This window comes from Ovis canadensis, chromosome 25, assembly GCF_042477335.2.
Source record: "Ovis canadensis isolate MfBH-ARS-UI-01 breed Bighorn chromosome 25, ARS-UI_OviCan_v2, whole genome shotgun sequence".
Classification (NCBI taxonomy): domain Eukaryota; kingdom Metazoa; phylum Chordata; class Mammalia; order Artiodactyla; family Bovidae; genus Ovis; species Ovis canadensis.
The window spans coordinates 61,606,767-61,622,012 of NC_091269.1; the positions used below are offsets into that span (position 1 = coordinate 61,606,767).

General features: G+C 53.4%; 1 protein-coding gene across 2 annotated transcripts in view; it reads right to left on the minus strand.

Moving 5' to 3' along the window:
- ALOX5 (arachidonate 5-lipoxygenase) overlaps positions 1–15,246 on the minus strand; it is a 47,031-nt gene that overhangs the window by 11,074 nt on the left and 20,711 nt on the right. For both annotated transcript variants that reach the window (XM_069572324.1, XM_069572323.1), the window contains 3 exons: positions 11,459–11,581; positions 5,225–5,331; positions 3,116–3,288 (listed from right to left, as the gene is read on the minus strand). In XM_069572324.1, coding sequence (XP_069428425.1) covers positions 3,116–3,288; positions 5,225–5,331; positions 11,459–11,581 — 403 coding nt within the window. The remainder of the gene's footprint in view (positions 1–3,115; positions 3,289–5,224; positions 5,332–11,458; positions 11,582–15,246) is intronic.

Sequence of the window (15,246 nt, forward strand, 5' to 3'; positions counted from 1 at the left end):
TGCAGATTCTTTACTGTCTGGGCCACCAAGACGGAGCCTCACCTGAGCGTCTCGGGGGCTCTTTTTGCAGGGCCAGGGCCTGCTCAGGCCAGAGCTGGAAGAGTCTGGGTGGAGGACACGTGGTGCTTCTTCTAAAGCCTCTTGTGTTTTAAGCTAGAAATGGAGGCAGGGGCTGCCGTCTGGCTGGGGAAGGCCGTCAAGGCGCGTGCGGGAGAGACCTGTCAACAGGTGCTAAGTCAGCTGCAGGTCCCTAAGTCTGCCAGCAGAGGGCGCCGGGTGAACACAGCTCAGAGGCTTCAGGACCGCCAGCTGCAGGACCCTGCGGCTGTCTGACACCAGTGACGAGCTCTGAGCATTGGCCTGAGTGGCACTCGGGGCAGGAAGGGGCCAGGGAGGGGGAAAGAGGTAATGTTGCCCTTGGCCAGTCAGGGCAGAGGGAAGTGGGGACAGGCTGCCTCCAGCAGAGTATGTGATGGTCCCTCAGGCAGGACACCTTGGCCGGAAATTGGAGACACCCAGGCCTGGTGGGGTCATGGGCCTGGTTGGGCTTCTGAGATGGGCTGGACAAATGGACTTCCAGAGCAGAGTGGCCGTCGGTGACCACTGTGCGGAAGGAATGTCTGCCAGTCAACTCTTCAGCAGACCAAGTTATTTAACTTGATGAATGACAGGCTAAAAGGAAACCCTGGGAACCAGGAGGCCTGGGATAAGGCAATGGCACCCCACTCCAGTACTCTTGCCTGGGGAATCCCATGGATGGAGGAGCCTGGTGGGCTGCAGTCCATGGGGTCGCTAAGTGTTGGACACAACTGAGCAACTTCACTTTCACTTTTCACTTTCATGCACTGGAGAAGGAAATGGCAACCCACTCCAGTGTTCTTGCCTGGAGAGTCCCAGGGATGGGGGCGCCTGGTGGCTGCCGTCTATGGGGTCGCACAGAGTCGGACACGACTGAAGCGACTTAGCAGCAGCAGCAGCAGCATGGGGCATTTCTCTCATTCCAGGCCACCTCCTCTCTCTGGGCTGTGATTTCATCCTTCTGGAAAGTGAGGAGTCAGCTGTCTCTCTCAGTTCTGATATTACAGGTTCTGGAGAAGATTCGGGCGCTCTTGCTGGTCTGGTGCTCCTGTCCTCTCCTTTTGGTCAGCATTCTCCACTCTCCCGGCTGTAGCGACTGGCTCAGGGGATTGTCTCACAACTCAAACTGGACCCATGACATTTGCTCAAAGTGTTGGGAAATAGGGACTTTTTTCTGGGCTTCAGCAGTGTTTGCTAAAATGATGGAAGGTAAGTCGGAAGCTCTTAGCGGTCATATTTACCTCCACCTAAGGACACCCTCAGGAAAAAAATTCTCAACAGCAGCAGAAAACTGATAACTGGAGAAATGATGCTGATGGGTTATCTGAATCTTAGACCCAGCTAGTTCAGTCTGCTTCATGCTGTTTCCCCAGCCAAGGCATTTCTTAGATTAAATTGGTTTTAACTTGAAACCACAGAACCCTAATATAAAGTATAAGAACTAAAACTCTTAAAGAGTTGTGACAATGACTCAAAAATAACAATAGGGGTAGAATTTACCTATTCATATTGGAAAAAAATAATTGCATAGGTAGAGAAGAAAAAAACAACTTTGGAGTTTTAGTTGGCCACAAATCTATGATCTCTGTAGCTCATAAGATGCTGCCAAAGAGAGAGAGCAGAAAAGATTGTGGGGATTGAGAACTACATCTTAGGGGAGGGAGCCAAGTACGCGTGAGAGACGGGGATGGAGCCGTGTATGTTTAAGAGACGGGGATGGAGCCGCGTATGGGCGAGAGACGGGTGGTGCATGTCTAAGGACCCAGTCAATGGTGGCTATTGGATTACTGCTTCACCCTTGAAACCACAGCTGAGCACCAAGACCAGTACTCACAGCAAAGGTGGCCGCTGTGGGGGCAAGGAGTCCTGAGTGGCAGCTGACCCCCTGCTGGGGCGCTGGGTGCGTGGCTCTCAGCCCCTTCCAGTTCTAGGATTCTCTGACCCTCAGGGTTCAGTGCTCCTCTGACTTGAAGCTTGAAATCAGTATCACTGAAGCAGTGTCACCAGGTCCAGCAACTGGGTCTAGAGAGAAGCCCTGCTGTGTGTGCCTATCTGTGGGGAGGCAAGTGCTGTCACCTGGCCATGTGACTAGGCAGGAGCCCTGCCTGGGGACCTTACCTGGGCAGGCGGCCCTCTGGAGTCAGGTGGGCAGGGTGTGAGGGCTAGGAGGTCTATCTTCAAATGGCACCAACCACCCCTCTCTTGCCAGGCTCCTAAGGTGAGCCAAGCAAGCAACACGGGGTGCCTAGCAGCAGCAGAAAGCCCCAGGCACCTGAGGGGTGGCTGGCAGGAGGCCTGCTCGTCCTGGCTCTAGTGGGAAGGGGCCAGCTGACGAGAGACGAAGGGCCATTCCCAGAGCCTCACGCTGCCGGCATGGAGGTGGCTGACACCAAGTCCCACCAGAGGGGAGGTTTGAACCCTTTCTGTCTCAAGATGGGATGAGTCTTGGAAGTGCAGAGAGCTGATCGGGCAGATGAAGGCCAAGAAGCGGGGTGGGAAGGGGGCGAGGACAGGAGCGGACCAACACGCCTAATTAAAAACACAGACGCCCAGCAGGTTTCTCCTGTTGCTTTGGTTTGGTTTTGTCCTGATGTAAGATTAGCTTTTTCTCCAGTTTCTTTACCTTTGCAATGTGGGTAACAATGGATGGTTCTGCGTGTAAAGCATCTCTCACAATACTTGACCCATAACAGGCCCTTTGTTAGAGGGAGCTCTTTTAATTACGATATTGATACTGAAAACATTGAGCTTATGCTCTCAGACCTGAGCATCGTGGAGAAACGTTACTCTCAATTTCCTCACCTGTGTTGGACAAGACCATTTTCATAAATGCTCAGGAAAAGGAAGAGGCCACTTCACCAGAGGCAGCCAATCTGACCACCAACCAGAGCCTGGAGATAGTGGCCCGGAGGCCAGCAAGCACGGGCCAGCAGGAAGTGGTTTCTGCCTGACTGAGTGTGACCCGGCCATCCGAGCTGCCTCTGGCCCGGGCCCCTGTCCCCAGCCGACCAGGTCCTACCTTGAGACCAGGTCCTACCTCGACCTCCTGCTCCAGGGTGAGCTGCCGCTCCAGGCTGCACTCCACCATCTCTGTGGTCACCGGCAGATTGTCTGGCAGCTTCAGACAGCGCTGGATCATCACAGGGTTGCAGCCGTTCAGGAACTGGTAGCCAAACATGAGGTCTTCCTGCCAGTGATTCATGACCCGCTCTGTGGAGAGAACTGCTGCTCAGCCTGAGCCAGGCTGAGGTCGTCCTGATGCGGACCGAGGGCCAGGGTCCCTGCTGGTGCTCTTGCAGGCGTTCACTGGACAGCCCACCGTGCCAAACTGCTTGACCACTCAGGCCAGGGCACCACCCCATCCTCCCGGAGCTAGCCTTTAGTGGCTCAGAAGCAACCAAAATAGACGGATGGGACTGTATCTAATTAAAAAGCTTCTGCACAGCAAAGGAAACCACAGAGTGGAAAGTCAACCTACAGAACAGGAGAAAATGTTTGCAAACCATGTATCCGATGGGGGCTACTCTTCAAATATATGAGGAATTCCTACGGCTCAATAACCCGATTAAAAAGGGGGCAAGGGATGTGAACAGACATTTCTCTGAAAAAGGCAGAGATAGCCAGCAGGCATATGACAAAATGCTCAACATCACTAATCATCAGCAAAATTCAAATCAAAACCGCCATGACATCACTAATCATCAGCAAAATTCAAATCAAAACCACCACGAGACACCAGCTCACACCTGCCAGGACACTGTTAATTATTATTTTTTAAAGGCAAGTATTGGTGAGGCTGTGGAGAAGCTGGACCCCTTGTGCATAGCTGGTGGGAAGGCAGGATGCACAGCTTTCATGATGAACAGTGTGGAGCTTCCTCAAAGAGTTCAAAATAGAACGACCACGTGACCCAGCAATCCCAGTTCTGGGTATTCATCCCAAAGAACTGAAATCAGGGTCTTGAAGAGAGATCTGCATCCCCGTGTTCAGTGCAGCACAATCTAACAGCCAATATGTGGGAACCATGTAAACGCTCCTCTACCGAGGGATGAAGAAAGCGTGGTGTATGCATCAAACGGAATACCGTCAGCCTTGAAAAAGAAGCATCCGTGCAATGTGTCACAGCACAGATGAGCCTGGAGGACACTGCGCTCAATGGGAAAAGCACCACCGAAGGACAAATACCACATGAGTCTACTTACAGGAAAAGTCGAAATTAGTCACACTCATAGAATCAAAGAGCAGCATAGGGACTTCCCTGGCAGTCCAGGGGTTAAAACTTTGCCTTCCAGTGTGGGGGGTGAGTTCAATCCCTGGTTGGGGAGCTAAGAGTCCCATATGCTTTATGGCCAAATAACCAAAACATACAACAGAAACAATATTTCAGAATATTCAATAAAGACTTTTTAAATGGTCCACATCAAAAAAAAATCTTGAAAACATCTATACAAAAAGCAGCATAGCATGGTGGTGGTCAGGAGGGAGTGGGGGAGTTAGTAATCCACGAGCATGAAGTTTCAGTCAAGCAAGATGAATAGGTTCTAGAGACCTGGGGTGCAACACTGTACCTACAGAAAGAAAAAGAACCCAGGTCCTGTGCCCAGGAAGGAGGGGGGCCCAGGACGCAGGAGAAGGAGGGGAGGTGGGGGACCGCCTGGGGAGGGGTCGGTGAGGGCAGCGGTTCCCTGTGCTTGCTTCCTTACTGTCTCCTGACTTTTCCGTTGCTCCATGGTCCAACCCATGCCATCCCTGGCAGGTATACGCCACTACTGCTCTACCAAACACATCCTAGTCCAAAGGAGCCCATTGTTGCTTTCATGTAAATGCTTAAAAAACCACTCTAACTCCTGCCTTTTTTTTTTGTTTGTTAAGAAGCATAAAAAATGATTGATTTATGTAAAGAAAAAATTCTGATATTCTCAACACTTTTGATGGTGGAATGAGGTTGAGGACGTTCAGCCTTGAACATCCAAGGAGTAGAAACCTCTGGCCAGGGCAGTGGTCCCCAGGAGAGGGCGCTGTGTGGGTGCAGGCGGTGCCAGCTTGGGGGACAGGGAGGGCCCGGACTGGAGCAGGGGGGTCAGCCGTTTCCCATGCCCAGGCGAGGCTCGCCCAGCACCACGAGAGTGCCCCAAAACACACTCACCGGAAATAGTGTTGCTGATCCTGACAAAGATTTTCTCAAAGTCGGCGAAGTCGTTCCAGGACGACTGGAACATGTGCATGAAGCGGTTGATGAACAGGTTCTCCATCCTGCAGAGCGAGACACGCGGCGGCTGCACACGGCCTGGCCCGCCTCCCCGCACACGCCCTCTCCCCTGCACACAGCCTGGCCCGCCTCCCCGCACACACTCTCTCCCCTGCACACGGCCTGGCCCGCCTCCCTGCACACGCCCTGCCTCGCCGCCCCTGTACACACCCTGGCCCGCCTCCCTGCACACGCCCTGGCCCGCCTCCCTGCACACGGCCTGGCCCGCCTCCCTGCACACGCTCTCTCCCCTGCACACGCCCTGGCCCGCCTCCCTGCACACGCCCTGCCTCGCCGCCCCTGTACACACCCTGGCCCACCTCCCTGCACAGGCCTGGCCCGCCTCCCTGCACACGCCCTGGCCCGCTTCCCTGCACAGGCCTGGCCCGCCTCCCCTGCCAGTCCCTTTGCACCCGGGTCTCATGCGGCCTCTAGGAGCCTTGAACCCGGGGCAGCTCCGAGGGGCAGCTCATTGGCCTTGTGGAGAGCGGGACGAGAGTGGCACCCACGCCCACGGGCTTCCTCCGCACTCCCTTGAGAAAGAGCCCAGTGGCCTGCCCTCAACAGCAGCCTACAGCGCTCATGCCGCATTCAGTCAGCAGACTCGCTGCTTCCCCCAGTTAAGGCAAGCTTGCAGGGACAGAGCACCGCTGTTCCCGCTGCAGCTGCTCTCCCGGGTCTCCTGGATTTGGGAGGATGAGCAGTTCAGTGGAGTTTAGCCATCCTTTACTGTCTGCCTAACTCCGGCTCTTTGCCTGGTGCTGAGGAGGACACAGCTTCCAAATATTCATTACACAGTAAAGCAAAGCAACCCAGGGTAGGAACTTACTAAATTCAAAAGGCAGGCTGCAGGCAACAAGGTGAGAGATCTGAGAGGCCTGAGCAACCCGGGGGGCTTCCTGGAGGAGGCAGGAGTGGGATGGGTCTGGGAAAGCTGGAGAAGGCAGGAAGGGGTATCCCAGGCTTTCCTACGTAACCTAGGCAAGGTGCAGGACGGAGCTGTGGGAACTCTGGCCAGCACTCACGGTGGCGGCCTCTGGCGCTCACAGCTGAGAATGACGAGCCCCCCCTGCTTCTTCCTGCCGCCCAGCCTTCCAGGGTCCAGGCCTCCCCACCGGCTCTGTCTCTTTTATCCTAACTTGGTGGTGTCGGCATGCATGGTCTCCCATTTGGGATGCTGTGTGCCCCTCTTTCTCCTCCTCCTGAGCATATGGGACGAATGTACCTGGAGGGCTTTGCCTGGCGAACCCCACTTCTCCTCTGATCTCGTGAAGCTTCCCTTTCCCCACAGGCCTGCGATGCTACTGCCACGCCGCTGATGGCAGCGTCGGTGCAAACACACTCACGTGAAAACCTGCCTGCTGCCCATGTGCCAGAGGGTGAGGTGGGTCTGCGCTGCTCCGCTGGGGCTGGGCTCCGGGCAACAGTGGGCTCAGGGCGCAGTCGTGGCTCGGTTGGGCATAGTCAGGGCCTGGGGTGGGGGACCTTGGCGGTGCTCCCCCAGTGGGCTGCCTGTCCTGCCCACCCATCTTCCCCAAGGGCGCCTCCCCCAGAAAGCAGCCCTTACGGAGAGGTCCCAGCACCCTCCTTGTATTTACTCCTGGGGCAGGGGGCTGGCGGGAACTGAGAATGTCCGCGAAGGTCTGGGAATCCTGCAGCCTCCTTGCGCCTTCAAAGGACTGAGGTTTGGGTGTTTTGTCTGGAGTGAACCTGGCTGACGGGCACAGAGGGCTCTGAACAGCATCGTGGCGGGGGGCGGGTGGGGGAGGGGACACCCATGAGCATGCAGAAGGGCAGCAAGTCTCAGCGACCAAAGATGGGGACTCAGCAGACACTCAGCAGACCCTGGGGCCCCTCCCGGCTCTGCTGGTCCCAGGAAAGGCACTTGATGCAGAAAAGGACACCCCTTCCTGAAGACTCCTGTCCAGGTCCTGCTGTGGTTTAGCAAGTGCTGCTCTTGTTGGTCCTGGACATCCGGAGGCCTGGGAGCCCATTCTGCTTGAGGGCAGGTCCTGGGGCCACAAGGCCAATGACCTCAGCGAGTTAGAGGAATCAGCTGCCTACAGATGGCTGATACACTGTGAGGCCTGGAATGCGCTGGAGCACAGCCTGGGCTGTGGTGGCTGCACACAGTAGGTGCTCAGCGCCTCAGAAGAACCCTGGTGTCATTCTATTGTCACCAGCAATTTGGTCCCAGCCCTTCATGGGGGAGGGGGAGCTTCTACCCACGTAGTTGCTGTACTCACATGCTTGTTGCAGCCTCACCACCGCCAGGCAGGCCTCCAGGAATGCCCCCAGCTAAGCTTCTACCAGCCATGTCCCTCCTTCCTCACCCAGCCCCCAGCCCTCCTCCTCCAACCTCCTTTGTTAGCTGAGCTTCCTGGGACAGGAATCCTTGTCAAGGTGGAGGACCAAACCTTTAATGATCTCTGGTGTCTGGGTGTGGAGAGGCCTTCCCAGGCCTGTACAATTCTCCCTGCCTGGAGGATGGCCCAGCACCACACATTGCCCTGGAAAGAGGTCTCGGACCCCAGGGCACCTTGTGGGGGATTGGGAGTGTGTCACAGCCCCACGTGGGTCCCGGGTCTCCCTAGCTGGTCTCTTTGACCTTAAAACAAAAGGCTGGCACCAAACACAGGGTGGGGTGTGGTAGGACTACCCCGAGGAAGCCAGAGACCCAGGAAGAAGAGGAGTTAGGAGGAAAATCATTTGCAAGTCATCTGGAGGCAAAATATTGCTACATACTCATAGACAACTGGATATTAGGGACTTTAAAGATGTGTTATACACAAAACAGAACCCATGGCCAGAGAGGGCACCTGGCTCGTCTGAGGTCACACAGCCAGGTGACAGCAAGGACAGCTAATGGCACAGCCAGGTAAAAGCAGAACCAGATGTAGACACAGCCAGGTGGGGGCTCACATGGAGACGCTTGCTGGCCCGGGCTGGGCACAGCTGCGGGCCCTGTGCTGGCAGAGGCGGGAGCGCCTCCTTCCTCCGGCCCCTCCACCCCTTTCCTTCTTTGAACAGCTTCTCCATTTCGCATTTCATGGTTTTTCTCTTTGGGGTGGGGGGCCAAGCTTACTGAACAGGGCCAGCCCCGTTCCAGGCAGTGCAGGTGGCTCTGAGGAAACTTGCCAGTTACCCAGAAGTGGCGTGGAAACCGGGCTGTCCAAAGGCGGAGGTCCAAGAGGGAAGGGCCCTGAGGATCTCCTCCCTGGGTCTGTTTTCCATAGTAAACACCAGCCGAGGTTAGCTAAGGGCAGAGTGGCGCCTCTATGGAGGGAGCTGTGGGCAGGCAGGCCAGGACCCAGGTCAGGTCAGATCAGGGACCTTCAGGGCAGTAGGGCTGCCACCTGCAGGGTGGACACCTTTTCCCCTTCTGACCACAGAGGGGATGGACCAGAGGGTCTTGGAGCCCCAGCTCCACTGCTGGGGTCTGGACACAAGAATCCTGAGTGGGGCTGGAGTCCACGTGCAAGCCCAGGCCAAGACCAAAGAGGACAGTTGAGACGGATGCAGGTCGCCACAGCCTGGCTGATGACCCTAGCCCCATCTCTTCCCAGAAGCGTGGTCTCAGGCAAATCCTTAACCTTCTGTGCCCAGAAGTGGGTGTGATGATTGTCCCTGCCTCACAGGGCTGACATGATATACAAAAAGCACTGGTATGTAAATGAGTTCAGCAAATATTAGTGACTAGCACCTGGCCATCACTTCCTGTTAATATTAAAGTCTGTAGTCTTCAGCTATGGTGTTCTGGGGGGACCGGTGGGTAAGCGCACAATCCAGGCTACGGCACGGCGCTCGCGCCTCCTTCTCGCCCTCTCCTTCCTGGGGTCCTGCTGTCTAATTCGCTCATCCCTTTCTTCCTTCACACTCAGTTCGCCAAGGAATCTGTAGGTACTTGTTCCTCTTTGCTTCCTCGCCCCTGCTGTCCCCGAGTGCTCTCCTCCAGGGCACTGGGCGTCACATCCTAGTCACTGTATCCACAGCATCAGCTCTAAACTCCCCTCACCTCCCCAAAGCATCTGACAAAGCAGCTTCTCTTTCCTTGACACTGAAACACTGACCCCCAGGGACCTCGCCCCTGGTGAGGGCGCTTCAAACCCTTAGTCCTGCAGCCTCATCCCAGTAAAGGCTGGGACCCTTGCCCCATTCCCTGCACTGGCAGCCCCAGCCCCACTGCCCCACACAGGCCCCCAGCCCATCCTCACGGGTCATGGAGCTGTCGCTGCCCAAATGCCACCCCTCTCCTCCTGCAGTCAGCCTGGTGAGCTCCTACACAGCCTTCAAGACCCGGGTCAGGCTTCCCTCTCAGAAAGCTCTTGCCTGATGCTGCCTCCGAGCTCCCTCCCTGCCTCCCGCCTCCCCAGTGGTCCTTTCCTAAGGAATACCCATCCGGTGCCATCGCGATGAGCCGCCCACAGCTCTGTCTCCACTACACTGTGAGCTTCTTGGACTGCTTTTGATTCGTCTCAGGCCCCCGCTCCCAGGAGCTCAATAAACATTTGTCAAAGGCTGAGCCGCAGATGGCCTGCTCTGGGCCAGCTTCCACGGGGGTGGAGGGAGCCCAGAGGAGCCGGCAAACGGGCAGTGACAGGGCCCTGGGTGGCGTCTCCTTCCCTGCGCTCAGGAAGGAGGAGGAGGCCCCCCAGTCACCCAGACGGAGCTACTAGAGGCCACACCCTACCGTGTGCTAGACCTCCCCACAGCGGCAGTGCCTGCGTGACTTCATTTCAGTCTCACAACAATTCTGGCCGTTAGGCAGCATCGGCCTTACTTCATAGTCAGAGAACCTTTAAGTCAGGAAACTTAAAAACCTCTCCCAAGATGGCGCAGCTAGAATCTGAAATGGCCACTGCTTTCCAGGCTCTAGAAAAGGTGACCTCTTGCTTGTAAAGGGTATTAGAGACGAGATAACATGTGTTATAATTTTAATAGATTAATAGCTTTCCCCCCAGGGTCGCCATGAAGGCTAAAGCAGACAATTCTATGGAGAAAGCACCCACAGCTACAGCCTGGCACTGACTAGGGGCGTGGCAGGCGGCAGGCCCTTATTACTTTCTTCCTCCCAGAGACGCAGCCTCAGGAAGACAGATAAACTGGATCTCTGGGTCTCTCTGATATTAGGGGTTCCCTGCAGAGTTTGCTTGTCAGGCTGTGTGTGTGTCTGTGTAGGGTTTTTCTCAAATGTCCCCAGGAGCAAGACCTGGGGGTGCGGCCTCCCACCCTTTCTTCACAGAGGTGCAGAAGTTCGACCAAATACGGTAACTTCTTGAGGGGAGAAGCTCTGCAGCTAAGCAAACGTCGCCACAGAGGCTAACTAAATGAGCACTTCTCAACCTGTCTGCCTCCTGGTTATGCCGAGCCGAGGCGAGGGCCCACCTGCGGACACTCTCCCTGGCGGTAGGCAGTGGCCGGCACCAGGAGGTGCTGAAGCGCCTCGGGGCAGTCCAAGGCTTGGTCAGGGAGCACATCCGTGGATTTAGGGTCTTCCAGATTAGCATGACTGGGAGAATTCCCTAAAGTGCCAGTGTACTGATTCAAAGACCCCTTCACTAGCCCCGGGGTGGGCCTCCATGTTGGTAACAAGCACCCGAGGAGTCTCTGAAAACCGTCAGTAATTCAGCTGCCAAGAAGGAGCACATAAGTCAGATCGCTGCCATTTATCAGCAGGAGCTGTCGGGCAAGTATCTGACTTCCGATTCCCCAACTGCAGAACGAGGTTAAGAACTGTGCCCGCCTCATGGGGCTGCAGTGAAAGACGAACAGAGACGCGCGTGAGCCATCTGGCCTGCTGGCCTTTATTACTGCAGGACCCTGCCAGTCAGGGGACAGCTTACGCCTTGTCTACCCTGGAATTGGTCCACGGAGAGATGAAACACTCCAGGTAAAGACCCTCACTCTGGGCTGAAAACAGCTCTGTTTGGCATTTAGAGTCCTGTGTGCTGTAACTTTGTTTACATACAGGTTCCCCTGGGATTGTGTGTTCAGGATCCATGCTATGACCAGGAGGTAATCAAGTGATTTGGGAGGAGTTGCTCAGCAGAGCTGCCCCCTCAGCCCGAGACCCCCATGAGGGGAGGAATGGGAGTCCTGCCTCCGGCCCCAGCTGCTCAAGTTCTCGCTTACGCTTTGGAGTAGTTCAGAACAAAGTCCACTCCTTTCTCGCTGTCGAACTGGATATCTCGCGGTAAGTCCTTGTGGCATTTGGCATCGATGCTCAGTGGGAAGCCAGGGTTCCACTCCATCCATCTGAGTGTGAAAGGGGAGGAGAAAAAACAGGATTCAGTGTCTGGCCTCTGGACCGGCCCCTCAGGCTGAAGACTGCCTATCAGGTGACCGCGTTGTGGCTGAGCGTGTGCCCAGTGAGGTATTGGGATGCCTCCCAGGGTCAGGTAGCCCCCCACCCTGCTGAGTGCTGAGCCTCCCAGTGGGAGGCCTAAGGTCTCCTAAACCTGAGGCTGGGCTTCCAGCAGAGGACTGGATGGTAGGTGCATACAGAGAGCATCAGAAGACCTCATTTTTGGGGGGTGACATTCCAGGGCGATGCCCCCAGTGAGTGCCTTGCTGCTCACTGGAGTTGGAAGTGGTATAGGCTGTCCCCACATCTGACCTGGACATCCAGTGTCTCACCAGCCTGGTCAACACCCTTGTATCGTGTGTGGCGGTCAGGGGAAAGGGGACAGTGGTCATGCCTTCACACGGGGCACAGGCAGCAGGGTGGCTGGCAAGGACCTCCAGGCACAGACAGCTGCCAATAGCGGGTTCAGACATTGCTAGTCAAAAGAGCTCCCCCCAAACACGGGCATGTACCCCACCGCCCAAAGGTTTAGAGTCTGTTGTCCTTGAAATTTATCCTGCAGCACTGGGCATTTAAATTATTATTTTTTTTTTTGCCATGTCATATGGTTTGCGGGGTCTTAGTTCCCCAACCAGGGATTAAACCCAGCCCCTTGCAGTGGAAGCTCAGAGTCTTAATTACTCGACTGCCAGAGAATTCTCTAAGTCTTTTAAAAATGCTCTTTTTGCTTACTACAGAAGCAAACCAAACCAAAAATCTGTTAACTTCTTTAGGGCAGGGAGAACGACCTTATATTTGCTTTAAAACCAAAATTTACATTCTGGGATTTCAGCTTTTCCATTTGTATTCCTAATTATCTTTTCTTTTTAATCTCTCTTGTGAGAGGGAAGTAAAACATTGAGTTACAGGTCATTAAAGGTCTTGCAGCCCTTTACTATCATCTTGCACTTTTACCATCACAAAATTCCCAGTGTTTTTTGAGGCGTCCTGCACGGGTGCAGGAGGGCCGAGAGGAGCTACTCCACATTCAAGGTCAGGAGGGGTGACCTCGTCCAAGGTGAGGAGCAGCGGCTGCGCTTTGCTGGAGCAGCCGTGAAGAGATACCCCACGTCCAAGGTAAGAGAAACCCAAGTAAGATGGTAAGTGTTGCGAGAGGGCATCAGAGGGCAGACATACTGAAACCATAATCACAGAAAACTAGCCAATCTGATCACACGGACCACAGCCTTGTCTAACTCAATGTAACTGAGCCATTCCGTGTGGGGCCCCCTAAGACGGGAGGGTCTGGTGGAGAGGTCTGACAGAGCGTGGTCCACTGGAGAAGGGAACAGCAAACCACTTCAGTATTCTTGCCTTGAGAATCCATGATTAGTATGAAAAGGCAAAATGATAGGATACTGAAAGAGGAACTCCCCAGATCAGTAGGTGCCCAATATGCTACTGGAGATCAGTGGAGAAATAACTCCAGAAAGAACTGAGGGATGATGCCAAAGCAAAAACAATACCCAGTTGTGGATGTGACTGGTGATAGAAGCAAGGTCTGATGCTGTAAAGAGCAATATTACATAGGAACCTGGAATGTTAGGTCCATGAATCAAGGCAAATTGGAAGTGGTCAAACAGGAGATGGTAAGAGTGAACATCGACATTCGAGGAATCAGTTCAGTTCAGTCGCTCAGTCATGTCTGACTCTTTGCGACCCCGTGAATCACAGCATGCCAGGCCTCCCTGTCCATCACCATCTCCCGGAGTTCACTCAGACTCACGTCCATCGAGTCCGTGATGCCATCGAGCCATCTCATCCTCAGTCGTCCCCTTCTTCTCCTGCCCCCAGTCCCTCCCAGCATCAGAGTCTTTTCCAATGAGTCAACTCTTTGCATGAGGTGGCCAAAGTACTGGAGCTTCAGCTTTAGCATCATTCCTTCCAAAGAAATCCCAAGGCTGATCTCCTTCAGAATGGACTGGTTGGATCTCCTTGCAGTCCAAGGGACTCTCAAGAATCTTCTCCAACACCATAGTTCAAACGCATCAATTCTTCGGCGCTCAGCCTTCTTCACAGTCCAACTCTCACATCCATACATGACCACAGGAAAAACCATAGCCTTAGCTAGACGGACCTTAGTCAGCAAAGAAATGTCTCTGCTTCTAAAATGGACTGGAATGAGTGAATTTAACTCAGATGACCATTATATCTACTACTATGGGCAGGAATCCCTCAGAAGAAATGGAGTAGCCATCATGGTCAACAAAAAAGAGTCCAAAGTGCAGTACTTGTATGCAATCTCAAAAACAACAGAATGATCCAAGGCAAATCATTCAATATCATGGTGATCCAAGCCTATGCCCCAACAAGTAACGCTGAAGAAGCTGAAGTTGAATGGTTCTATGAAGACCTACAAGACCTTTTAGAATTAACACCCCAAAAAGATGTCCTTTTCATTATAGGGGACTGGAATGCAAAAGTAGAAAGTCAGGAAATACCTGGAGTAACAGGCAAATTTGATCTTGGAATACAGAATGAAGCAGGGCAGAGGCTAATAGAGTTTTGCCAAGAGAACACACTGGTCATAGCAAACACAAGAGAAGACTCTACACATAGACATCACCAGATGGTCAACACCAAAATCAGATTCTTTGCAGCCAAAGATGGAGACGCTCTATACAGTCAGCAAAAACAAGACCAGGAGCAGACTGTGGCTCAGATCATGAACTCCTTATTGCCAAATTCAGACTTAAATTGAAGAAAGTAGGGAAAACCACTAGACCATTCAGGTATGACCTAAATCAAACCTGTTATGATTATACAGTGGAAGTGAGAAATAGATTTAAGGGCCTAGATCTGATAGACAGAGTGCTTGATGAACTATGGACAGAGGTTCGTGACATTGTACAGGAGACAGGGATCAAGACCATCCCCATGGAAAAGAAATGCAAAAAAAGCAAAATGGCTGTCTGAGGAGGCCTTACAAATAGCTGTGAAAAGAAGAGAAGTGAAAAGCAAAGGAGAAAAGGAAAGATATAAGCATCTGAATACAGAGTTCCAAAGAATAGCAAGGAGGGATAAGAAAGCCTTCCTCAACCATCAATGCAAAGAAATAGAGGAAAAGAACAGAATGGGAAAGACTAGAGATCTCTTCAAGAAAATTAGAGATACCAAGGGAACATTTCATGCAAAGATGGGCTCACCCTTGGACAGAAATGGTATGGACCTAACAGAAGCAGAAGGTATTACAAGAATACATGGAAGAACTGTACAAAAAAGGTCTTCAGGACCCAGATAATCACAACGGTGTGATCACTCACCTAGAGCCAGACATCCTGAAATGTGAAGTCAAGTGGGCCTTAGAAAGCATCACTACAAACAAAGCAAGTGGAGGTGATGGAATTCCAGTGGAGCTATTTCAAATCCTGAAAGATGATGCTGTGAAAGTGCTGCACTCAATATGCCAGCAAGTTTGGAAAACTCAGCAGTGGCCACAGGACTGAAAAAGGTCAGTTTTCATTCCAGTCCCAAAGAAAGCCAATGCCAAAGAATGCTCAAACTACCGCACAACTGCACTGACATGCTAGTAAAGTAATGCTCAAAATTCTCCAAGCCAGGCTTCAGCAATCAATCT